The sequence below is a fragment of the Siniperca chuatsi genome, linkage group LG21 (assembly GCF_020085105.1).
Source record: "Siniperca chuatsi isolate FFG_IHB_CAS linkage group LG21, ASM2008510v1, whole genome shotgun sequence".
In the NCBI taxonomy this organism is placed as follows: Eukaryota; Metazoa; Chordata; class Actinopteri; order Centrarchiformes; family Sinipercidae; genus Siniperca; species Siniperca chuatsi.
The window spans coordinates 15,046,837-15,071,856 of NC_058062.1; the positions used below are offsets into that span (position 1 = coordinate 15,046,837).

Sequence of the window (25,020 nt, forward strand, 5' to 3'; positions counted from 1 at the left end):
GTTTTGTGTTGATTTTGCTTAAAATTTGCTTGGCAATTTAATGGCATGATTTATTGTATGTACTGTATCAGTAATTTCATGGAGTGGGACAATTGAATAGTTGTTTCTGTCCTAATACTTCTCTTGATCAAGTGAAAGTGAAAATACATGTTAATCTTTTCAGTTTTTTTGTTAGTTTACCTTTGTACTTTCACTTTCTCTTCTTGAACGCCCTTAATTTATTGTATATTTTCTGTGATTTCAATTTAATCTAATTAAAGATATTTATAAAGAATAAACAGTTGCTGTTGCAGCACACTTGAGTCTGCTTTACTGGTGAGAAGTTGCAACACTGAGAACTTACAAATACATATTCTGAAATATTAAGTCTCAAATATTCTGTTGACATTTGGTTTGGTTTCAGGCAATAAATAATGTGTAACAATGTTTCTTGTTTACACGTTGTCTTAATATTTTATTGAGGCCATGGGAGGAAGTCCAGCCAAATCTGAACCCCGCCCACCTTCTCCTAAGAGTAAGATACTAAAAATATTACAGAACATTGTTTAAACTTATGTAGATAAAAATAACAGATTTTTCATTTGTGTTGAAGTAATTTCCTTAAAATGTGACTCATATCTTACATCAACATGTGCACTTTACTTTTTTCAGCTTTTAGAGAACAATGGAGGAACATAACATGGGGGTGAGTAATGTGTTAAGTGTGTGGTGCCTTTGGTGTTTAATGTTTTTTCTTTAAATAACTATTTTTAAAACCAAAACTGCTTAACTGCACACACTCATGTGTTGAATGTGATGTCATTTTGTGTTTTTTGTGAGTCTCAGTGACGTATTGGGTACAATGTCATGGGTGTCTGTGACAACCAAGCAGCAACCACAAAACATGTGCACCATATGAAAATTAAATCTAACCTTTTCCTTATTGAACAGCCACAAAGAGAGCGAACTGCAGTTTGTGATGGATTATCAGCCTCATAATGCTGAGCTCCAACATCTCAGAGTCCTGCTTTATGGACCAGTTGGTTCCGGCAAGTCCAGCTTCATCAACTCTGTCGACAGTGTTTTGCAAGGCAGAATGGCTGGTCGGGCTTTGGCAGATGCAACCTCAGGCGGGAGCTTCACCAAAGAAGTATGAATCACTTTTGAGTGTGGTTTAACCAAGGTCATGTATTTCATGCACTGTAAAACTTCATGACATTTACAAACTCTTTCACTGTGTATTTCATGTTGTATGTGCACCTGTAATGACCTTTGCAGTACACAGATCAGTATTGAGCAACTAGTTGAGATGAAACAAGTGAGCAAGAGACAAACTGCTTTATGGCCATCATTCAACAGGTGGCACTGTTGTCATAATATGTGCCTCTTTCTGTTTTACAGTACAAAACTTACAAAATCCAAAAAGGAGGACCAGAGACATATTACCCTTTTGCCTTCTCTGACATCATGGGCCTTGAGAAGGAAACTAACAGAGGAGTTGGTGTGGAAGACATCAAACTGGCCATGATGGGCCACGTAAAAGATGGTTACAAAGTACAATTACTGAATTCACTAAACTGTGTTGGATATATTTCAGTTATACAATCCAGCTTTGTGATCAGTTTTGAGTTAACAATTTTATTCACATAAAAATACATATCTGAAACATTTACATGCAAAAGTCATTCTTTGATTTGATTCCACATTGTTTTCCAGTTCAATCCTTACTCTACATTATCTAAGGATGATAAAGGCTACAACGAAACCCCCGCTCTCAACGACAGAGTTCATGTTCTGGTTTGTGTCGTCTCTGCCAGCACACTAAACATACTGAGTGCTGAATCTATGAAAAAGTTGAGGATGTCAGACTTGCAGCCAGCGACATGGGTAAGGGTTAAGGGCAGTTAATGGGTTTAATGAGTCGAATCAAATAACCTAACATTATTGATTGACTCAGATTCTGCTCTGTATCGGCAGGGATTCCCCAACTGGCTATTCTCACCAAAATTGATGAAGCCTGTCCAGAGGTCAAAAGAAACATAAGGAACGTGTATAAAAGCAAGTACCTGAAGCAACAGGTAGGTTTCTACTGGTGATTTTATGAGTTTGTATTCAAGTTGGAATATAATTTCACTTTACATTTTAATATTCGAACACAAATATCTGCTTTGATCAGCACTTTGCTGTCATTTCCTAAGTGTCGAACTGTTTAAATTTAGATGGACCAATTGCATGTGTCGCTGGGTATTCCACTAAACTGCATCTTTCCTGTGAAGAACTACCACTCAGAGATCGACACAGATGACGACATTGATATACTGATAATGAGCGCACTGAGACAGATAATTTACTTTGGAGAAGACTTTGTCAACAACCTGTAGACCTACATATATACTGCAGGGGCAAATCTTGCTTTATTACAGCATGAAAAAAGCCAATTTGTGAACCTAGATGTGCTTGTATAACTCTGACTATGCTCTTTGAATTTTTGCATTATATTGTTAGATATGCTTTGTTGATTCAGGTGGTAATTTCTGGTGTTGTAGTCTCCCAGTAATCATGGACATGGTGATTAGCAGGTTAAAACTGGGCTAAATGTGGTTAAAAAGTGAAACTTTTAGACTTCTGGTTACATATACTGTACCTGTTGTTCCAACATCATTTTCTATTTGAATGTTTGGAGCTGCTATATATTGAATAATTGTGCTACAGTACTGTTGTTCAGGTAAAACTATAATAAAAACATAATACATGAAATTTGTCATTAGTGTCCCTTTATTTAATTAAAATTAAAATCTTTTCGTGCAATTCCTTGGTGAGGTCTTCTACTGCACTTTGCTGTATTTTTCAAACAGTCTTGTGGTTTTTACAAATATTGGGCTACCTGATACAGTAAGAATATAATAACACAAGAAAACCCCAAAACTAAAGGCTTGAAGTCCCCCCTTATGGTGACAAATTAAAAAAGTAATTTCATCTCTGTCCATCAGAGGACATGGCAGAGTGAAATTGGAGGTGTATTTTCACTCAGCAAATGTGAAAATCTTTTCAATTTCTTGACATAATTCCTTTCAGGAATGATGTATGTTTTCTCTCATTAAGCTTGTAAACAATTCAGTAGGACTGTGTACAATGTGTCTGTGCAAATAATCTAAGTCATTAGCATGATGTGATGTCATCATGTGATCTGGTCAACAACATTAAAGTAACATTAGCTAACCTGACCACTTTGGTGATGGTTGAGGTGAGTTTCCCCCCTTTACTGTGACGCACTTTGGGTATCCAGCCGTCCTATTAGCTGACTCAGCCCCGGGGTGCCAAAACCAGCAAGAAAACCAGCTCGGAACTGTATTCCCTGTCAAACTGGCCTCCGCTTGTCTCGGAGGTTGTGTTTGTCCCGGTCGTGGACTGGTCCTGGTCCGGCCGTATTCACAGGAAGCTACACGCTAACACTAGCTGCATGGCAGGGGGACGCACATCCAGGCGTGCATCCTAGCGTTTTACCTTGATACCCAAAGTGCTTCACAGTGAAGGGGGGAAACTCACCTCAACCACCACCAATGTAACCTTAATAGTAATAATAATAATAATAAGTCATTTTGACCCAAACCGTTATCTCTCTAACCCTAACCAAGTTGTTTTTGTGCCTAAACCTACCCAAACCTTAACCATCACTGTGTAAGATCAGAAAATAGTTATTTTTGAAACACCATTGTCATCCTGTCGATTGTGACATGACAACAGAAAACGCTTATCTATGTTGTTCTGGAGGCCGTGGACAAACAATGTATTTTGTCATTTAATTTGGCAGACTTGTTGGTCTGACACAGTGGGAACAGTGGTTATACCAACATTAGTTATTACTGCTGTAACAAACAGAGATTTCATTCACCCACAAAACCACAGTAATATGGACATGCCCAAACCATTCCAACACATGAAATTATGAAATTCATATCAACAGTATATTTTCCTTAAATTTAAGGCAGATTTTGGAAGGAAACAGTCTTGGAGTTTCTGCCTCTTGGTTATATGGCCGAGGCCTGGAACCAAGCAATGCTTTGATAACACACTCTAATGAAAGAGGGATCTTTCAGATAGAGTACTGTTTGTCTTATCAGGTGTTGGTCCCTCTCTCATCCTGTGGGATACTCTCTAAGCACAAAGAGACTGAGAGATCTAGTTTGAAGGAGCAGGGCAAAGCAGGTCTCATGCACTTCATTTCTTTTCATTCTTGCAAATAGCCTGTATCAAGTGTATCAAAATGACAAATGATGAGGCATGGGAGATTATGTATATCAAACCCTGGAAATATTTTTATTATTATCACTCCCTCCGGGAAATAAACGACGCCATGGGTCTGGATACTGATGGATTTATTGCCTTTCTCTTTCTTTTCTCCGCTATCACGTTCACCGTCAATGAAATCCACCGTCAAACTCGCTGGCTGCATATAACCAAGGGGGAATGAGTTCTTTAAATGCCCCGATCAAAATACAAAAATAAAAAACATCTTGTCTTCTTTGCAACTTCTTCACAACTTAAATTCACATGCAGAGACACCAACCTCTCACCAAAAGTCCGTTCTTTCTTATTGCATCCCTCAAAAATGTCCGTGTGCAACACATATGCACCCTAGTTCCCACTCAACATAAGCACTCAACATGCATGAATTAATTTAAACAAACACAACAAACACATGTTAAAACAACAGAAACAATATGTATGGAAATTATAGAACATATTAATTGAAAGAAATATGTACGGCAGTTATAATTATCAACCGATGAACGTACAATATTAATACAATGTAAACTTTTTTTGAGGTGCCTGCTGCGATATGGGCAGCCTTGTTTGTCTAATCGTGAAAGGATGTTGGTAGCTAAATTTCCTCTCTGCCCTTCCAGTGTACTTCATATTTTTGTCTTGGCTTTTCTTATTGTGTTTTAGTGTGTTTGATGTTATTTTTAAATCTTCATTTTATCCTACTATTCTGTCCATTTTATCTTCATTTAATGGGTGTTTTTCTTTAATGTATTGATATATCCTCTCCTGAGAGGATATGACAGACAAGATGTGACAGCAGCTGACTGTGTTGTTCTCACTGACACCTCTGTCTTGACCTTTTTTTTTTTTTTTTTTTACTATTTTAACTATACATCTATATTGTTGTCTTATTCATTTAACTTTTAGTTTTTGATTGTTTTAGTGTGCATTAGTCTCTAAATCTATTTTTTATATCCTAAATTTTGTCAATCCCCTGTAAAGCACATTGAATTGCATTTGGTTTAACTGAAAGTTGCTATATAAAGTGTGATTGATTGATTGATTGATTGATTGATTGATTGATTGATTTACCCTAATGCCCAGGAGCCATTCTGTTCATAACAGTTCTTAGGATGTGGGAATAAGTTATAGTTGTTTAGTTGTAGTTGTTCGGCTGTGCCTCGCAAGCTCCTTGTAGTGGTTCTGGGTCATGTAAATAAAGAATACATCAGAGAAGAGAAGAAAATTCTTTGAACAAAAACACATGAATCAAAGAATATTGAAAAGATGTTAACATGTAGCCTCAAGTTTAAAATGCCAGAGGTGTTTATTTGTGCCATTCCAAACTCACTGCAAACCAAAAAAGGACACTTACTGAATGTGCAGAAGTTCACCTCTGCACAAGTGCCAATGTAGAGGAAGAAAGCCCTCAAACACATGTCCACAGTCAGCCACACCCTGCTCCAGGGACTAAATGCTGAAAAAAAAAAAATTAAAAGAGAAGCTGGGTTGCCTTTGAAGATTTTTACAACAGGAAATAAAGCTATTACAATGAAAGCACATGAATGATTGAGCACAAACCAAATACCTCACAACCTCTGGCTTGCACTCTCTTCAAGTGGGCCTGACCTGTTCAAGGTGTGTGCCTACAAGTAAACCGAACTGTGCTATGGTTGGATTTGTTCGTTTTAAACAAGTCAACATATCACACAAGGAAAAGGAAGAACCGTCTTAAGTCAGTCATATCATTGAGTGTGTGTGTTTTACAATCCATTGTCCTCTTTGTGTGAAGAGTTTGCTTTGAAAAATTAACCAAAGCATGACTGCCTTCATCTTTGGGGTCTGGCCAAATCTCTACTTCTAATCTAACTAATCCCAAGCAAAAACAACAGGGTTCCAACGTCACTGTTGCTTGGCCCCTAAATATAGATGGGTGTTGTTACACCAGTATTTAGAGACTTTATAATCCAAAACCATAAATCACTTGGATTTAGTCTTCCAGTGGTAGATACTGTATTATGGTAGACTTGCCAATAAATTGGAAACTGATAGGCTGTTAATATAAGTGGAGCTACTGTTACTGGCATTAAATTTTAAAAAATTAAAGTCAAAATTAGAAGTTTTAAAATAGGTCTCTGATCATAAAATGTGTGGACTTCTTTGAAGTCACATGGTTGTTTATAAACTGAAGCTGAAAAACTGAAACTGAAAGCAGGTGGATAACCTATTAAAGCACATTCTCCCTGTCAACATTGCAGTGTCACGCTGTCCAGAGCCACATAAGTAAAAGTTGGAAACTGACTGGCTGTTAATATAAGTGGAGCTACTGTTACATTTTTCAAATATTAATGCCAGTAAGTCAAAATTAGAAGTTTTAAAATAGGTCTCTGATCATAAAATGTGTGGACTTCTTTGAAGTCACATGGTTTTCTATAAACTGAAAAACTGAAACTGAAAGCAGGAGGATAACCTATTAAAGTACAGTCTCCCCGTCAACATTGCAGTGTCACGCTGTCCAGAGCCACATAAGTAAAGGTAAGGACTTTCTATTATGTCTCTCCTCAGATATGGAAGTAAAATATTCTCTTGTGAAGCCAAAATGGCATTTGTTTATTTGGGTTAATGTTTCACTAATTTTATTTATTTGGTTTTATTTAGTGTTTGTCTCTTTGTGTTTACATTATACAAAGGAAGCGTAATGGGGTGAAGTAGCTGGATGGCTACAGTGATTATTGAGGGTGATGTGGTTGACAGGCAGGTACAGGCAGACCGGTAAACAGGCAAAAGGCAGATTGTTTACCGGCTGGTAGTGGTGGAAGCAGGGAAATGAGTCCAAGGTGATAAATCAGTTCAAATAGGGAACAGGCAAGTTACAAAATACAGGATCCAGCCAAGGTCCAAGGGAGGCAAATTATCCAAAAAACAGAACTCACTGTAAAACTGCCAGGGAATTGGGCACTGCAACCAGGTGCAACAAAAAGTTCACTAAACAGCGACACACAAAGGTCAGGAACAAAATCTCAAGGCAGGAATCACTCACCATGTGTAACAACAATAATCCAACACAGAACAAAGAAAGCGACCCAGATTAGATACCCTTGGGGAGGTGAAACAACGAGACACAGGTGGAAACAATCTTCTGCTCCTTCTTCTTCTGTTCAGTTTTAAGGCGGTTGGCATCCCTAATGGTGCATTACCGCCACCTACTGAATTTTAACAGCTTCACAGTTAAAACTATTTACAGTGTCTACCCAACGTGATCCCATGCCATAGTCAATTCTATAACCCAGACCCCATTGTCTGATTTGTTGCAACTCCTTCCCTCAGTGTAACATCCAGATCCTCTCCAGATATGTCCACAACATTCAAGAATCTTCTTGCAGCATCCAGCACCATATTAATCCTTTCCAACTTGAAGTGAAAAACCTTAAACTCCCACAGACATAATACAATAATGTTTGTTTTTTAGTTCAATCTGGGATTTTATACTCAGATTCCACAAAAAAAAAGTTTTATTCCTGTTTTGGTACTGAAGAAATACATATGGAAATACCTCAACCTGCTACAACAATAAAATGCTTCTTTCAATCTGATAATGTCAGTAGATTTTGCTGATAATGCCTCTGTGCTTAAGTAGGATTTTGATAGCAGAACTTTCACTTGTAGTGTTCTTACATCACTGTATTGGAACTTCTACTTAAGTAAAGAATCTGAATACTTGAAATACTTAATACGTAGATTCATGCACATTTACATGTAAATGTCTTACTTTACAGCTATGGGAGGAGGTAAGTCTTCACCTGTCACACTTTCACCTTGTAAGATGTTCCAAATATTGCAACAATTATTCAAGTTTTAACAATGACACCAGTCACAGAAAATAATGCATGTTGTTTAAAAATAAAGCGTTATCTTACTGTATGTCAACAGCAACTTTTAGTAAGCCATGGAGGACTATGCCGCAGTGAGTATAAGTGAACATAAAGTCAGTGTGGCTGTGCCCTTGGTGTGTGACCCTGCTCCTTAACACATAACTGAAATGGTTTGTTGTTGTGCTGGCTGGTTGGTGTGTGTGACAACAGAGCCTCAATAACAATGTGCCTGTTGTGTATTCAATAATCAAAATCATATAGTATTTTATTCTAATGTTATTTCTTCAATAAACAGGAACAAAAAGGAAAATCTTGATTTTGTGACATCTTACCAACCTCGAAACACAGACGTCAAACATCTCAGAATTCTGCTTCATGGACCGATCGGTGCTGGCAAGTCCAGTTTCGTCAACTCTGTTGAAAGTGTTTTACGAGGCAGAATTGTTGGGCGAGCTCCAGCAGATGCAATCTCTGGGACCAGCTATACTAAAAAAATATGAACAACTGTTGATTGTGGTGTGGCTAAAATAGCATCTAGGATTACTGACCACATTAATAATAATAATAATAAAACTTTATTTATAGAGCACTTATCAAAACAAAGTACAAAGTGCTTCACAATAAGAGAAATAAAATACCACAGTGAATGACGAAATATAAAGAAATAAAACACATAAAATACACAAAAGCAATAAAATAAACAGTAAAATAAACAGCCAGTTCAGGTAAAATCAGGATATACTTTCAGATAAAAATGTGTTTTGAGATGAGACTTAAACGAAGACACTGACTCAGACAACCTAATTTCTTCGGGCAAGTTGTTCCAGAGCCTCGGGGCCCTGATAGCAAAAGCTCTGTCCCCCTTAGTTTTCATCCTGGACTCAGGAACAGACAGGAGACCCCTGCCCTGATCTCAAACTACGTGAAGGTTCATAAGGGATTACAAGGTCTAAAATATAATCTGGGGCCAGGCCATGAAGAGCCTTAAAAGTAATCAACAAGATCTTAAAATCAATCCTAAAACCAACAGGGAGCCAGTGTAAAGAGGCTAAAACAGGTGTTATGTGGTCATACTTCTTGTACCTGGTTAACAGCCTAGCAGCTGAGTTTTGTACAGTCTGCAGTCGTGACAAAGTTTTTTGATTAAGACAAGTGAACAGGCTGTTACAATAATCAAGGCGTGAGGAGATAAAAGCATGCACAACAGTTTCTGCACTAAGATTTAAAATAGATCGTATTTTTGCAATATTTCTGAGGTGATAGAAACATGATTGGACAAGCTTAGTGATATGTTGCTCAAAACATAAATTGCTATCAAACAGGACACCAAGATTTCTTGCAACAGGCTTGATATGTTGTGACAGGTTACCAGTGGATGGCAGTATTTGTTTAGTGATGTGTTGGGGCCCAATAACAAGGATTTCAGTTTTATTTGAGTTGAGCTGAAGAAAATTTATCGACATCCAATTTTTTATGTCAGACAGGCAGTCCTGCAGAGAACTCAGTGTACTAAGGTCAGTGGGCTTGACAGGGAGGTACAACTGTGTGTCATCAGCATAACAATGAAAAGAAATCCCATGTCTGCGGATTACATCACCCAAGGGAAGCATGTATAAGGAGAACAATATTGGTCCCAGAATTGAACCTTGAGGCACACCATACTTGATATGGGAAAAGGATGACATGAAGTTATTAATGCTAACACAGAATTTCCTATTGGACAGATAAGATGCGAACCAGTCTAGTGCAGTGCCAGATATGCCCACCCAGTGCCTCAGTCTATCTAAAAGAATGCCATGATCAATTGTATCAAAGGCAGCACTTATGTCCAACAGCACAAGAATTGAACACATGCCTGCTTGTGCATTCATTAAAAGGTCATTAGTGACTTTGAGAAGGGCTGTCTCAGTGCTGTGGTGTTGATTATTGTTTTCCACAGCAGCAAGAAGCTGCTTAGATACAAGTTTTTCGAGAATCTTCTAAATAAAAGGCAATTTGGATATTGGACGGTAGTTATCCAGGAGGGTGGGATCAAGCCCAGGTTTTTTTAGGACTGGCTGGACACAAGCTGTTTTAAAGAAATCAGGGACACAGCCAGTAGACAGCGAGCTGTTAAAAATAATTTGTAAAAGGGGCGCAATACAATCCATAACTTCCAATAAAAACCTAGTTGGGATTTTGTCAGGGCTGGAGGATACTCTCATAAGAGACATGATGTCTGCGAGTTCGGGCAGAGTAACAGCAGAAAAATTGCTCAAAGAATCCCTGAGCGGGTGATCCACATCTAAAAAGGCAGGATTGGGGGTGATATCAGATCTTATTAACGCCATCTTTCCAGCAAAGTGCAAAAGAAACTTTTCACAATCAGCATCACACTCAGCAGGGGACAAGGAGAGGCAGGGTTAACTAACTTAAATAGGAATCTGGGGTTGTGCTGATGGGCAGAAATAAGTGCAGAGAAATGGCATGTTCTTGCATCCTTCACCATCCTATTATAAAGGCGTAATAACTCTTTCATGGCCACGAAGTGGACCTGGAGACCTGATTTCTTCCATCTGCGTTCTGCTCTTCTGCATTTCTTTTTACAGCTTCGAATACTGTTATTTAACCATGGCTGTTTTCTAGTCTTTGAGTTTGGTCTATTTTTCAGAGGAGCTATGAGATCTAAGGTTGAAGAACACAGGTAGTTAAAATAATCAACCAAATTGTTAGTGTTGGAGGAATCGGGAAACACACTGCCAGGAGAACTGAACAGTGTACAGAATTTTCAGGCACTATGCTCATTAAGGACGTGTGTGTACTTAGAGCGGGATAAGACAGTACTAGCAGCCTCTAATTCATAGCTAAAAACAATGCATAGGTGATCAGATACTGATCAGATAATGCATTTCCTATGATAATTACAGTTCATTAATCCAACTAGCTGTAATGCAACTTCTCTATTATGAAAATGACATGACATGTGACACGCCCTTCCATGCCACCCCTTCCTTTCACCACCTTTTCTTGATGAAGAGGATGCAGAAACTTTAATGTTATTATAAGATAAACATCGGACTTTAACACGTGAGACTGCTGTTTGTTTCCTGTTTCCTACTGACAGTCAACGTTTCTTTTAATCATGACTGTGGTCATTCCCTATCTGCAACAAAGTCATTACTATTGTAACCATGGCAATGAAGGTCTCTTAACCTTGACAAAGTAATTTTAACACAAACCGTGATCTTTCCCTCCTTTTTGTACCTAAACCTAATATAACCAAACTGTTATATTAGAAACACTGATGTTGTCCTGTCGATTGTGACATGACATCAGAAAACGCTGACAAACAATATACTTTGTCATGTAATTTGGCGGACTTGTTGGTCTGGCACAGTGGGAACAGAGGTTACATTAGTTACTACTGGTGTATCATAGAAAAGGTTTCAGTCGTAGTCATCTGGACACTGTTTTCAGAATCAAGACGTTTCGGCTCCCATCCGGAAGTCGTTCTCAATTGTGAAGAAATGGGACGGGAATAGGAAATTTAAGCTACTCTGTGTTACATAAGCCCTGCCCTCAGGAAGGAATCTCCCTGAGTATCTGTTAATAGCTAGTTTCACCTGAAACTGACCTAATAGTTTCCAAGATGGCCCAGTAATCAGTAATCAGGCCTATTGTTTTCTGGCTGCATCTACTTCATCACTGTTAAGTACCTGATTAGCATGTGATTGGCGTGACCAAGGTGATAATACACTCTGATAGACTTTGGGCAGATTGAATCTCAGACCACCATTTCTGTTCAAAGAGGGGTTCTCTTTTTTTACAAAAATGGCTTTCTTGACGCCCCGTTCAAACCAACTCTTCTCTCTACTTAGAATCTTCCCCTCGCTGTCTTCAAATGTGTGGTTTGTAGCTTTCAGATGCAAATGCACGGCACTGTAATCCTGAGTTAGCGTGTCGTCTGTGCTGATAAAGTCTTTTGTGAAGTGGCTGTTTGGTCTCGCCTACGTACCGTTCCTTGCAGTCTTCATCACTGCACTGAATGGAGTAGACAACATTGCTCTGTTTCTGTGTGGGCAACTTCCTTAGGGTGTCCTTAGGGTGAACGAGTTTCTGTCTTAAAGTGTTGCCTGGTTTAAAGAAAACAGGAACATCGTGCTGTCTAAAGATCCTTTGTAGTTTTTCAGACAGTCCAGATACATAAGGAATGGAGACACTGTTCCTTCTTGGTTCTGTTACACTTTTGTCCTGTTTTTTGGCTCTTTTAACTTTGTTGATAGCTTTAACTTTGTTGATAGCGTTTAACTTTGTTAGTAGCTGGCTACTACTGGTGTAATAAACAGAGATTTCACTCACCCACAAAACTATAGTAATATGGACATGCCCAAACCATTCCAACATATGAAATTATAAAATTCATATCAACAGTATATTTTCTGAAATTTAAAGCGGATTTTGGAAGGAAACTGTCTTGGTTTTCCTGTCTCTTTTTTATATGACCGAGGCCTGGAACCAAGAAATGCTTTGATATCACACTCTGATGGAAGAGGGATCTTTCAGAGTGCTGTTTGTCTTATCAGGTGTTGGTCCCTCTCTCACACACTCATATCCTGTGAGATCCTCTAAGACTGGGAGATCAATGTGGGTTCCCTTGCTGAATAAAATGTAACAATTGTGCAGATTTGTGTTGGTTTAAGAATTGCATATTTATCTGGGATTTGCTCAAACGATGCAAATAAATGCACCTTCTGCTTTACAGTACACAACTTACAAAATCCAGAAAGACCCAGCAAGGTTTTATTCTTTCATTTTCAATGACATCATGGGCTTTGAGCAAAACACCAACAGTGGAGTTTGTGTGGAAGACGTGAAATTGGCCCTGAGTGGACATGTGACAGAAGGTTACCAGGTACAATCATTTGAACTCTTGACATCATTTAAAGGTGCCCTGTGGAGTTGTCTTGCAAACAAACAAAAGTTATATTTACACTCAGTGTTACTCAACAAAACACATTGTGTGTATTCTTAAGGTTTAACAAATGTGATGAATGCATTTTCTTTCTCATGAAACTCTTCTGGTGCATCACCGGCACCTGTGGAATAGTGTGAAACCATTGGCAGGAATGTGTATCGCATCACCCGTGTACACGAGACAAACAACCCACTCATAGAGAAACTGCTCCATAGCTCTACTAGAGATCAAAAACTCCACAGGGTACCTTTAAATTATCTATCTTTTACTATTTCCATCAAACAGATTTTCACTTAAAAATGCATTGTATTGTTCAGAAAAAAAACATTACTTGACTGTATTTTATTGTATTTTATTTTTGTTTTCTAGTTCACTCCTGAACACCAACTGACCGAGAGTGATCAAGGCTACAACTCATCTCCCACTCTGGAAGACAGTGTTCACGTTCTGGTTTGTGTCGTTCCTGTCGGCACAGTATCTTTATTAAGTGACGAAGTTGTGAATGTTAACGAAGCGTCGTGGGTGAGTCCGTGGAGTATGAGCGGCTGGAGTAGAAGCTCTGTCCTTCATACTAACGAGACCGGACACTGACTGAGGTGAAGAGTGGGAATTTATGGAGGAGTAGAGTGGCTGATTGCGTTCAGGTGTGTTATGGGTAACAGGTGCTGGGGATTAGTATTCAGGTGAGGGGGTGCGGTGTGGCTGAGGTGTGGTGGAGCCTGGCGTGTCTGTGACAGTGAAGAAGATGAGAGAAGTCAGACCATGTCAGCCAGTGACATGGGTAAGAGCTGACATCACTATAGTTATTACTCTGTGTGCACTAATGGTGCCATGTTGGGTTTTATGAATCAAAATACCAGCAGAGCAAATGCTTAAAATACTGATTAGGTTTCTGTATCGGCAGGGATTCCTCAAATGGCTATTCTCACCAAAGTTGATGAAGCCTGTCCTGAGGTCAAAAAAGATATAAACAATGTCTATAAAAGCATGTACCTGAAGCAACAGGTTAGTGTCTGATGGTGATTCTTTTAAAGCGTTTTTAGATTTGTAATCTTGGAATGTAATTTAAGTTAAGTTCAGTATTTCAGCATGAAAATCTCTTTTGGTCACAACTTTGCAATTACTGATCATCTGAAATGCTGTTATTTTAAAACTTAGGTCGATTTAATTCAGCATGTTGCTGGGTATTCCACCAAACTGCATCTTTCTTGTGAAGAACTACGAATCTGAAATCAACACGAATGATGCCATTGATACGCTGACACTGATCGCACTGAGACAGATGATTAACTTTGGAGAAGACTTCCTCAACTACCTGTAGACCTACATACCACTGAAACAAAACTTGCATGATCAAGACTTGAAAAAACAATAATCTGCATGGTATTTTTTTGTGTGATTTTTATTACAGTGTAAAGCATGGAGTATTCACTATATCATGTGAGCCGTCATTACATCATTAATAGCTGAGTTAGAAATGTTGTCAAAATGTATCTTATTGTTATTTCACTTGGATGAATAAAGGATGAATAAGCTGTATACAACCTGGATGGGCAAATAAAATGCTTGTTTATATGGAAAATCAGAGTGTTCAAGATTAAATAAATAAGACTGTGAAATAAATAATCATAAGAATAAATACACAATATGCACAACTATACAACCATGACACTGAGAAATATACTGTATTCAGTTTATTATGAAATGTTATTTTATCCTACTTTTTTTCACAATTTTACAAAGTGTGTTTTTATTTTACGACGTCATTATTCCCCAATGTTTTATTTCCTAATGCCACTTTTCATCACAAATCACATCACAATCCTGCAGAGATCTCAACGTATGAAGGTCAGTGGGCTTGACAGGGAGGTACAACTGTGTGTCATCAGCATAACAATGAAAAGAAATCCCATGTCTGCAGATTACATCACCCAAAGGAAGCATGTATAAGTATTGGTCCCAGAATTGAACCTTGAGGCACACCGTACTTGATATGGGAAAATGATGACAAAAAGTCATTAATGCTGACACAGAATTTCCTATTGGACAGATAAGATGACAACCAGTCTAGTGCAATGCCAGATATGCCCACCCAGTGCCTCAGTATGTCTAAAAAAATGGCATGATCAGTTGTGTCAAAGGCAGCACTTAAGTCCAACAGCACAAGAATTGAACACATGCCTGCTTGTGCATTCATTAAAAGGTCATTAGTGACTTTGAGAAGGGCTGTCTCAGTGCTGTGGTGTTGACGAAAGCCAGATTGGAACTTTTCAAAGGTATTATTGTTTTCCACAGCAGCAAGAAGCTGCTTAGATACAAGTTTTTCGAGAATCTTCTAAATAAAAGGCAATTTGGAGATTGGACGATAGTTATCCAGGAGGGTGGGATCAAGCCCAGGTTTTTTTAGGACTGGCTGGACACAAGCTGTTTTAAAGAAATCGGGGACGCAGCCAGTAGACAGTGAGCTGTTAAAAATAATTTGTAAAAGGGGCGCAATACAATCCATAACTTCCAATAGAAACCTAGTTGGGATTTTGTCCAGAGGGCTGGAGGATACTCTCATAAGCGACATTATGCCTGCAAGTTCGGGCAGCGTAACAGCAGAAAAATTGCTCAAAGAATCCCTGAGCGGGTGATCCACATCTAAAAAGGCAGGATTGGGGGTGATATCAGATCTTATTAACGCCATCTTTCCAGCAAAGTGCAAAAGAAACTTTTCACAATCAGCATCACACTCAGCAGGGGCACAAGGAGAGGCAGGGTTAACTAACTGATCCACAGTCTTAAATAGGAATCTGGGGTTGTGCTGATGGGCAGAAATAAGTGCAGAGAAATGACATGTTCTTGCATCCTTCACCATCCTATTATAAAGGCGTAATAATTCTTTCATGGCCACGAAGTGGACCTGGAGACCTGATTTCTTCCATCTGCGTTCTGCTCTTCTGCATTTCTTTTTACAGCTTCGAATACTGTTATTTAACCATGGCTGTTTTCTAGTCTTTGAGTTTGGTCTATTTTTCAGAGGAGCTATGAGATCTAAGGTTGAAGAACACAGGTAGTTAAAATAATCAACCAAATTGTTAGTGTTGGAGGAATCGGGAAACACACTGCCAGGAGAACTGAACAGTGTACAGAATTTTCAGGCACTATGCTCATTAAGGACGTGTGTGTACTTAGAGCGGGATAAGACAGTACTAGCAGCCTCTAATTCACAGTTAAAAACAATGCATAGGTGATCAGATACAGACATGTCCCTGATTTCTACAGATGGGGTTTTCAGGTCCAGACTAAAGACTAGGTCTAAGGTGTGGCCATGGGAATGAGTTTGGCCAGAGTTAGTGATATTTAAAAAATCAGCAGCAAGGGCATTAGAGGAGTCATCAACATGAATATTAAAATCACCACAAAGAAGAATTCTATCATAATTTAACACAAGACTGGATAAAAACTCCAGCTGGTTTAGGGGGGCGATAAATAATAGCAAATGTGACCGGGAGGGGGCCACCAAGTTTAAACATGAGCACTTCAAAGGAGGAAAAATCATTGCAAGCTATGAGGTTACACTTTAAATGCTTCCTATAGACAGTAACAAGGCCCCCACCTCGACCACAGACCCTAGGGCAACTAAAGCAGTCATAATCAGGAAGGCATAATTCAGCCAGCTGACTGTGATCACCAGGACGTAACCAGGATTCAGTTAAAAACATAAAGTCTAAATCAGTAGAAGAGATAAAATCATTTAAAATAAACGTTTTGTTAGAGAGGGATCTTACATTGAGAAGAGCCATCTTAAAAAATCTGTGCTGCTTCACATTTGAGGTTGAGACTGGAGGTAGGGTTCTGGCCCTGATCTTTATTAAGTTATTATTATTATTGCTGTGTCGGCTGTGTCTGTTTCGCATTAAGGACCTATCCGAAATAACCACAGAAATGTTAAAAGTGGCACTAGAGGGATCCGGGCTCCAGATAGCAGCACTATGATCAGTCCACAAGGGGGAGGTAGTGACACCAGAGGGTGTGTGGATGTTTATGGTGGGCAGAGAAGAGGAAGAGGAAGAGGAAGAGCGAGGGGAAACAGGTGATTTAAATAGTCAACTACATGAGGAGGACAGCACAGCGTGTGACTACCTGACATGTTTGGGTGAAGACCATCTCGTGCAAACAAGGAAGAACGATCCCAGAATAAGTTAAAGTTGTGAATACAAACAACGTCATGGGTGCTGCAGACAGACTGGAGCTAGGTATGAAGACTGAGGATCCTGCTAAAACGGCCAATTCCCTGACCCAGTGTAGGAATTGGACCCGAAATGAAAGCATGCTTTCCGGTGCTGTTGAGCAGGTCATAGAGGCGGATGAAGTCTGCTTTCGTCAGCTCCGATTGCTGACGGGCGGTGTCATTGGTGCCGACATGGACTATGATTTTCGTGATAGTCGTCGGGAGTGCAGCCAGAAGTCCGGGGAGCTTTTCGAGGATGTCGGGTCGTAGCTCCGGGAAAGCAGCGTGTGACCGCATTAGCGAAGCGGATATTCCTCACTGTGGAGTCTCCAACGACCAGCGTGGTTGGGGGGATGAGAGAAGGCAGACCGCCGAGTTCCATCAGCCGTCCCTGGGATAGTCGTGGCCGGGACTGCTGCGGCGAGGGGCGGCGTCCTCCTTAGCAGAGGAGTTCTCTGCCGTCTCAGGACGAATGAGACCTCCAGAGCTTCTCCTGATCACGGCCTCTTTCAGTAATTTGCGGCGAGAGGAGGAGGAAGACTTGACCGCTGGAAGAAGGGAGCGTCCCTCCAGTGGAGGAAAGTCCTGCGTGTCCAGGATGTCAAACCTGTTGGCCAGCGGGAGGTCCCGATGTGCGCTTTGCACCATGTCTGTCCTTACAGGCTACAGTCCAGTGCTCCGGTTGGCGTGGAGTCGAACTCTCCGGAGCTTTCTCACCACCCCCGCCGACGAGTGACCATGCATCCACTGGGGCTCGGCATGGAGTAGAAATGGCCATGGCTTTGGGCTTTGCACCCATGAGGAGCCACGGATCTTCAGGCTTATGCTCCGGGGCGCCAGTGATGATGGAGCCGAGCCACGGAAGAGTGGGATCATTGTCCAGTGCTGGAGTGGAGCAGTCAGGGGAGTGAGAAGGGATGGTCGCAGTCCAGTTGCCGCAGCCAGAGGAGCTGAGGACCGCCAGGTGTTTTGCCTGGGCCGAGGCGACGGTGGAGAACTCCAGGATGAATTCAGATAAAAATTCAGAATAAGGACCAGGAGGCGGTGCACTATGACAAATAGAATTGGCTGTCGTGTTTTCCAGTTTGGGTGTGAAAGACTAAGAACAAGGTTTCGAATGAGTTATAATTTAGTTTAGGTTTAGGATTGATTAATAGGCTTGAGTCGAAGATGGCTGCAATTCCACCTCCTCGGCCTGTGCCTCGAGGAATGTGAGTATTAATATGACTGGGCGGAGTGGATTCATTTAGGCTAACATATTCTTCATGACCCAGCCAGGTTTCAGTAAGACAAAATAAGTCAATATGATACTCTGATATTAAATTGTTCACTAGTACAGCTGTAGATGACAGAGATCTGATGTTTAAGAGTCCACGTTTAATTTTGTTGTTTGTTGTGCTATTTCAGCGTTTTTGTTTAGGTTTTTATGTATAACTCCTCTTCTGTTAACTTTAGATTTTATTAGTTGAAGAGGTCAGACAACACCGAACAGACATCAACAACTACCACTGGACACGCTTTGGTATACTAACCATGTCTTTGCAATTCACTAGTTTAGGAACGTCAACTCATGATTATTAACTGCTTTGTCCACAAGAAACTATAGTTAAGTTGTATAATTGCATAATTTGTCAAAGTGATAAAAAGGAACTTGGAATACAGATTTTAAAGCTTAATTTCTCAATTTCAGAATCATTACTTGAGGTAAACCATCACTCAACAGCTGAGGTAAGAATTTCTTATGATATTTATACTGATAAATGTGGTTTTACAGTTTGCTATTAAGAAGTAAAATGTGCGTTTTTAGAATTAAGTAAGACACACAGATCTTTTACCTACAGTACCTCCTCTTTTCTGCTCATTTTTGAAACCATTATTTTAATTATTTCTTAGTTTATATTTTCTCTAAAATTTTAATAAAGTATTTGTGTGCACATCATAATAATGTATCTTGTTATCGCTAACTTCTTTTGATCAAGTGAAAGAGAAAATACTTGTTAATCTTTTCATTTTTTTTTAGTTTACCTTTGTACTTTCACTTTCTCTTCTTGAAGTTTTCCTGGTCAGAAGTTGCAACAAGTTAAATTATCAAACTATTTAGCTTTATGTGTTAACATTACATTATACTGTCATATGTGGTTGGTTTTGACACTGGCTGTCATGAGAAAATAATTGTGTCATGAATAATTCCCTTGATCTCAAGTAAAGTGGAACCATTTGGACTTGTCATAAAGATGTCATTAAATGTTATAAGGCCAGATTGACGACAGAGTAGTACCAAGGTGATTTACGGAGTTTCCTCATGGACACGTAGCTTTACTTGTTGCTAAAGTAACATTAGCTAACCTGACCCCTTTGGTGGTGGTTGAGGTTTAGTTTCCCCCCTTTACTGTGAAGCACTTTGGGTATCAAGCCGTCCTATTAACTGACTCAGCCCCCGGCTGCCAGGAGCCAAAACCGGCAAGAAAACCAGCTCGGTACTGTATTCCCTGTCAAACTGGCCACTGCCTGTCTCGGAGGTTGTGTTTGTCCCGGTCGTAGACTGGTCCTGGTCCAGCCGTGTTCACAGGAAGCTACACGCTAACACTAGCTGCATGGCAGGGGACGCACATCCAGGCGTGCATCCTAGCGTTTTACCTTGATACCAAAGTGCTTCACAGTGAGGGGGAAACTCACCTCAACCACCACCAATGTAACCTTAATAGTAATAATAATAAGTCATTTTGACCCAAACCGTTATCTCTCTCTAACCCTAACCAAGTTGTTTTTGTGCCTAAACCTACCCAAACCTTAACCATCACTGTGTAAGATCAGAAAAAACTTATTCTTGAAATACCAATGTCATGAACACTTATGGAATAAGTTGTATTTGTTTAGTTGTAGTTGTTCAGCTGTGCCTTGCAAGCTCCTTGTAGTGGTTCTGGGTCCTTACCACTTTCAGCCCGACCATTATAGCAGACACTTTATGCTACACACCCAGCTCACCTCCACCTGCAGTGCAAAGTAGCACTCCAAGACTACCACTTCTAAGTGAAGCACTGAGCAGGCAAACTCCACAGCAACATGGACGTCTCTCTTGATGCCGCTGCTTTATACTGCAGATGGTAAATGGACTGTACATGTATAGCGCCTTTCTAGTCTTCCGACCACTGAAAGTGCTTTACACTACATGTCACATTCACCCCATTCACCCCCACTCACACACCGATGGTACGCCCCAGACATGACAAAGATATTACAAAGAACACAAGCAGACACTTACCATGAAATCTGCACTAACCCAGCAAACATGCTCTTTTGGGGCCCGTGTGGGGCCACTGTGGGCAGAAAATTGGGCCCCGTGTGAGCAGCCTACTGTGCGTCCCATTACGGTGCGTGAAATACGGGGCAAATTAATGAATAACATGAATAACCAGATGTTTCATGTTCCATGTAAACAGCATATCCTGAACATGATCAAAAGCAGGATAATACTACCATACTGTAGCTAAAGCATGTAGACATAGTTTTTGTTAATGTTTACAGTAATTAGGGCAGGAAACAGTTATGTTATAACTCAGCAGTATATGCTGCAAATACAGCACAGGCTTTGTTAAATTATTCACATTACTGAACAATTAAGACATGAACATGACAACATTTTTAGCATTAATTCCTTTTGCTGTGCATCTATATATTAAAAGATATGCACGATGGAACATCATTTGGGGTTTGGGTTGTTATGGTGCAACCTCACAGCACCTTAGCTTAGTTTAGGAGATGAGACTGCCATCTGAGAAGAAAATCTCTTTAAAATAAATCACATGACCCAAAGGAAAGTGAAACTACATTAATAGATTTGAAGACCTGCAGCATCACACAACAGACATCGCCTGCACTCGAGTGGTCAATGTAAAAAAGAAGTCAATAGGAGGATACAGCATTAAAACAATATCAAAATCATTACTTGTAGCACTTTGTTCCAGTCATACAACAATAGAGGTAAGAACTTTTTTTATACCTATCCTCAAATGCTGTAGTAAATTGTGGCATTGTGAAACTGAAATGTTTATTTGACTGCAGTGGTAGATGCAATGAATGACAGATGAGCTTTGTAAGAATTCCATAACACTTGACATTCTTAAGTACAGTAGCCTGAAACTTCTTGTTTTGTGTTGATTTTGCTTAAAATTTGCTTGGCAATTTAATGGCATGATTTATTGTATGTACTGTATCAGTAATTTCATGGAGTGGGACAATTGAATAGTTGTTTCTGTCCTAATACTTCTCTTGATCAAGTGAAAGTGAAAATACATGTTAATCTTTTCAGTTTTTTTGTTAGTTTACCTTTGTACTTTCACTTTCTCTTCTTGAACGCACTTAATTTATTGTATATTTTCTGTGATTTCAATTTAATCTAATTAAAGATATTTATAAAGAATAAACAGTTGCTGTTGCAGCACACTTGAGTCAGCTTTACTGGTGAGAAGTTGCAACACTGAGAACTTACAAATACATATTCTGAAATATTAAGTCTCAAATATTCTGTTGACATTTGGTTTGGTTTCAGGCAATAAATAATGTGTAACAATGTTTCTTGTTTACACGTTGTCTTAATATTTTATTGAGGCCATGGGAGGAAGTCCAGCCAAATCTGAACCCCGCCCACCTTCTCCTAAGAGTAAGATACTAAAAATATTACAGAACATTGTTTAAACTTATGTAGATAAAAATAACAGATTTTTCATTTGTGTTGAAGTAATTTCCTTAAAATGTGACTCATATCTTACATCAACATGTGCACTTTACTTTTTTCAGCTTTTAGAGAACAATGGAGGAACATAACATGGGGGTGAGTAATGTGTTAAGTGTGTGGTGCCTTTGGTGTTTAATGTTTTTTCTTTAAATAACTATTTTTAAAACCAAAACTGCTTAACTGCACACACTCATGTGTTGAATGTGATGTCATTTTGTGTTTTTTGTGAGTCTCAGTGACGTATTGGGTACAATGTCATGGGTGTCTGTGACAACCAAGCAGCAACCACAAAACATGTGCACCATATGAAAATTAAATCTAACCTTTTCCTTATTGAACAGCCACAAAGAGAGCGAACTGCAGTTTGTGATGGATTATCAGCCTCATAATGCTGAGCTCCAACATCTCAGAGTCCTGCTTTATGGACCAGTTGGTTCCGGCAAGTCCAGCTTCATCAACTCTGTCGACAGTGTTTTGCAAGGCAGAATGGCTGGTCGGGCTTTGGCAGATGCAACCTCAGGCGGGAGCTTCACCAAAGAAGTATGAATCACTTTTGAGTGTGGTTTAACCAAGGTCATGTATTTCATGCACTGTAAAACTTCATGACATTTACAAACTCTTTCACTGTGTATTTCATGTTGTATGTGCACCTGTAATGACCTTTGCAGTACACAGATCAGTATTGAGCAACTAGTTGAGATGAAACAAGTGAGCAAGAGACAAACTGCTTTATGGCCATCATTCAACAGGTGGCACTGTTGTCATAATATGTGCCTCTTTCTGTTTTACAGTACAAAACTTACAAAATCCAAAAAGGAGGACCAGAGACATATTACCCTTTTGCCTTCTCTGACATCATGGGCCTTGAGAAGGAAACTAACAGAGGAGTTGGTGTGGAAGACATCAAACTGGCCATGATGGGCCACGTAAAAGATGGTTACAAAGTACAATTACTGAATTCACTAAACTGTGTTGGATATATTTCAGTTATACAATCCAGCTTTGTGATCAGTTTTGAGTTAACAATTTTATTCACATAAAAATACATATCTGAAACATTTACATGCAAAAGTCATTCTTTGATTTGATTCCACATTGTTTTCCAGTTCAATCCTTACTCTACATTATCTAAGGATGATAAAGGCTACAACGAAACCCCCGCTCTCAACGACAGAGTTCATGTTCTGGTTTGTGTCGTCTCTGCCAGCACACTAAACATACTGAGTGCTGAATCTATGAAAAAGTTGAGGGATGTCAGACTTGCAGCCAGCGACATGGGTAAGGGTTAAGGGCAGTTAATGGGTTTAATGAGTCGAATCAAATAACCTAACATTATTGATTGACTCAGATTCTGCTCTGTATCGGCAGGGATTCCCCAACTGGCTATTCTCACCAAAATTGATGAAGCCTGTCCAGAGGTCAAAAGAAACATAAGGAACGTGTATAAAAGCAAGTACCTGAAGCAACAGGTAGGTTTCTACTGGTGATTTTATGAGTTTGTATTCAAGTTGGAATATAATTTCACTTTACATTTTAATATTCGAACACAAATATCTGCTTTGATCAGCACTTTGCTGTCATTTCCTAAGTGTCGAACTGTTTAAATTTAGATGGACCAATTGCATGTGTCGCTGGGTATTCCACTAAACTGCATCTTTCCTGTGAAGAACTACCACTCAGAGATCGACACAGATGACGACATTGATATACTGATAATGAGCGCACTGAGACAGATAATTTACTTTGGAGAAGACTTTGTCAACAACCTGTAGACCTACATATATACTGCAGGGGCAAATCTTGCTTTATTACAGCATGAAAAAAGCCAATTTGTGAACCTAGATGTGCTTGTATAACTCTGACTATGCTCTTTGAATTTTTGCATTATATTGTTAGATATGCTTTGTTGATTCAGGTGGTAATTTCTGGTGTTGTAGTCTCCCAGTAATCATGGACATGGTGATTAGCAGGTTAAAACTGGGCTAAATGTGGTTAAAAAGTGAAACTTTTAGACTTCTGGTTACATATACTGTACCTGTTGTTCCAACATCATTTTCTATTTGAATGTTTGGAGCTGCTATATATTGAATAATTGTGCTACAGTACTGTTGTTCAGGTAAAACTATAATAAAAAACATAATACATGAAATTTGTCATTAGTGTCCCTTTATTTAATTAAAATTAAAATCTTTTCGTGCAATTCCTTGGTGAGGTCTTCTACTGCACTTTGCTGTATTTTTCAAACAGTCTTGTGGTTTTTACAAATATTGGGCTACCTGATACAGTAAGAATATAATAACACAAGAAAACCCCAAAACTAAAGGCTTGAAGTCCCCCCTTATGGTGACAAATTAAAAAAGTAATTTCATCTCTGTCCATCAGAGGACATGGCAGAGTGAAATTGGAGGTGTTTGTCAATGAAAATAAAAATGACACGTGTAATAAAGCTATACTAAGCTTCAGGGTAAAAGTGCCTCATAAGGTAAAAGTAATTACTTATGAAATCAATGTATTTTCACTCAGCAAATGTGAAAATCTTTTCAATTTCTTGACATAATTCCTTTCAGGAATGATGTATGTTTTCTCTCATTAAGCTTGTAAACAATTCAGTAGGACTGTGTACAATGTGTCTGTGCAAATAATCTAAGTCATTAGCATGATGTGATGTCATCATGTGATCTGGTCAACAACATTAAAGTAACATTAGCTAACCTGACCACTTTGGTGATGGTTGAGGTGAGTTTCCCCCCTTTACTGTGACGCACTTTGGGTATCCAGCCGTCCTATTAGCTGACTCAGCCCCGGGGTGCCAAAACCAGCAAGAAAACCAGCTTGGAACTGTATTCCCTGTCAAACTGGCCTCCGCTTGTCTCGGAGGTTGTGTTTGTCCCGGTCGTAGACTGGTCCTGGTCCGGCCGTGTTCACAGGAAGCTACACGCTAACACTAGCTGCATGGCAGGGGGACGCACATCCATGCGTGCATCCTAGCGTTTTACCT

General features: G+C 39.4%; 2 protein-coding genes and 1 pseudogene across 16 annotated transcripts; all 3 read left to right on the plus strand.

Annotated features, from left to right (window-relative positions):
- The first annotated feature begins 296 nt into the window (after positions 1 to 296).
- LOC122868455 lies at positions 297 to 5,132 on the plus strand (annotated as a pseudogene).
- A 685-nt stretch (positions 5,133 to 5,817) lies between these two features.
- LOC122868456 (interferon-induced protein 44-like) lies at positions 5,818 to 19,251 on the plus strand. Of its 14 annotated transcripts, XR_006376120.1 has the most exons (9): positions 6,387 to 6,780; positions 8,022 to 8,033; positions 8,176 to 8,209; positions 12,859 to 13,008; positions 13,441 to 13,575; positions 13,814 to 13,852; positions 13,976 to 14,454; positions 18,743 to 18,809; positions 18,978 to 19,251. XR_006376120.1 is itself a non-coding variant. In XM_044180435.1 (5 exons), the coding sequence occupies exons 1-5, from the start codon at positions 6,594 to 6,596 to the stop codon at positions 8,615 to 8,617; spliced, it is 288 nt and encodes a 95-aa protein (XP_044036370.1). In that variant the 5' UTR covers positions 5,818 to 6,593; the 3' UTR covers positions 8,618 to 8,791. The 14 variants fall into 14 exon arrangements, 2 of the variants coding, with proteins under 2 accessions (XP_044036370.1, XP_044036369.1); XR_006376116.1 differs by adding an exon at positions 13,204 to 13,314 and having other exon boundaries at positions 6,374 to 6,780; positions 13,441 to 14,454; XR_006376119.1 differs by having other exon boundaries at positions 6,388 to 6,780; positions 13,814 to 14,454.
- Positions 19,252 to 21,138: 1,887 nt separating this feature from the next.
- Positions 21,139 to 24,171, plus strand: LOC122868454 (interferon-induced protein 44-like). 2 transcript variants are annotated; one of them, XM_044180433.1, is made up of 8 exons: positions 21,139 to 21,268; positions 21,896 to 21,947; positions 22,085 to 22,118; positions 22,364 to 22,562; positions 22,814 to 22,966; positions 23,129 to 23,300; positions 23,391 to 23,491; positions 23,633 to 24,171. In XM_044180433.1, the coding sequence occupies exons 2-8, from the start codon at positions 21,899 to 21,901 to the stop codon at positions 23,792 to 23,794; spliced, it is 870 nt and encodes a 289-aa protein (XP_044036368.1). In that variant the 5' UTR covers positions 21,139 to 21,268; positions 21,896 to 21,898; the 3' UTR covers positions 23,795 to 24,171. The 2 variants fall into 2 exon arrangements, with proteins under 2 accessions (XP_044036368.1, XP_044036367.1); XM_044180432.1 differs by lacking the exon at positions 21,139 to 21,268 and having other exon boundaries at positions 21,711 to 21,947.
- The last annotated feature ends 849 nt before the right edge of the window (positions 24,172 to 25,020 follow it).

Coding starts and splice junctions, on each gene's coding strand:
- LOC122868454 (XM_044180433.1), top strand. CDS start 21,899: ATGGGAGGAAGTCCAGCCAAATCTGAACCCCGCCCACCTTCTCCTAAG. Junction 22,967..23,128: donor ACGTAAAAGATGGTTACAAA/GTACAATTACTG, acceptor ATTGTTTTCCAG/TTCAATCCTTACTCTACATT. Junction 23,301..23,390: donor ACTTGCAGCCAGCGACATGG/GTAAGGGTTAAG, acceptor CTGTATCGGCAG/GGATTCCCCAACTGGCTATT.
- LOC122868456 (XM_044180434.1), top strand. Junction 6,781..8,021: donor CCAGAGCCACATAAGTAAAG/GTAAGGACTTTC, acceptor CTTACTTTACAG/CTATGGGAGGAGGTAAGTCT. Junction 8,064..8,175: donor ACCTGTCACACTTTCACCTT/GTAAGATGTTCC, acceptor GTATGTCAACAG/CAACTTTTAGTAAGCCATGG.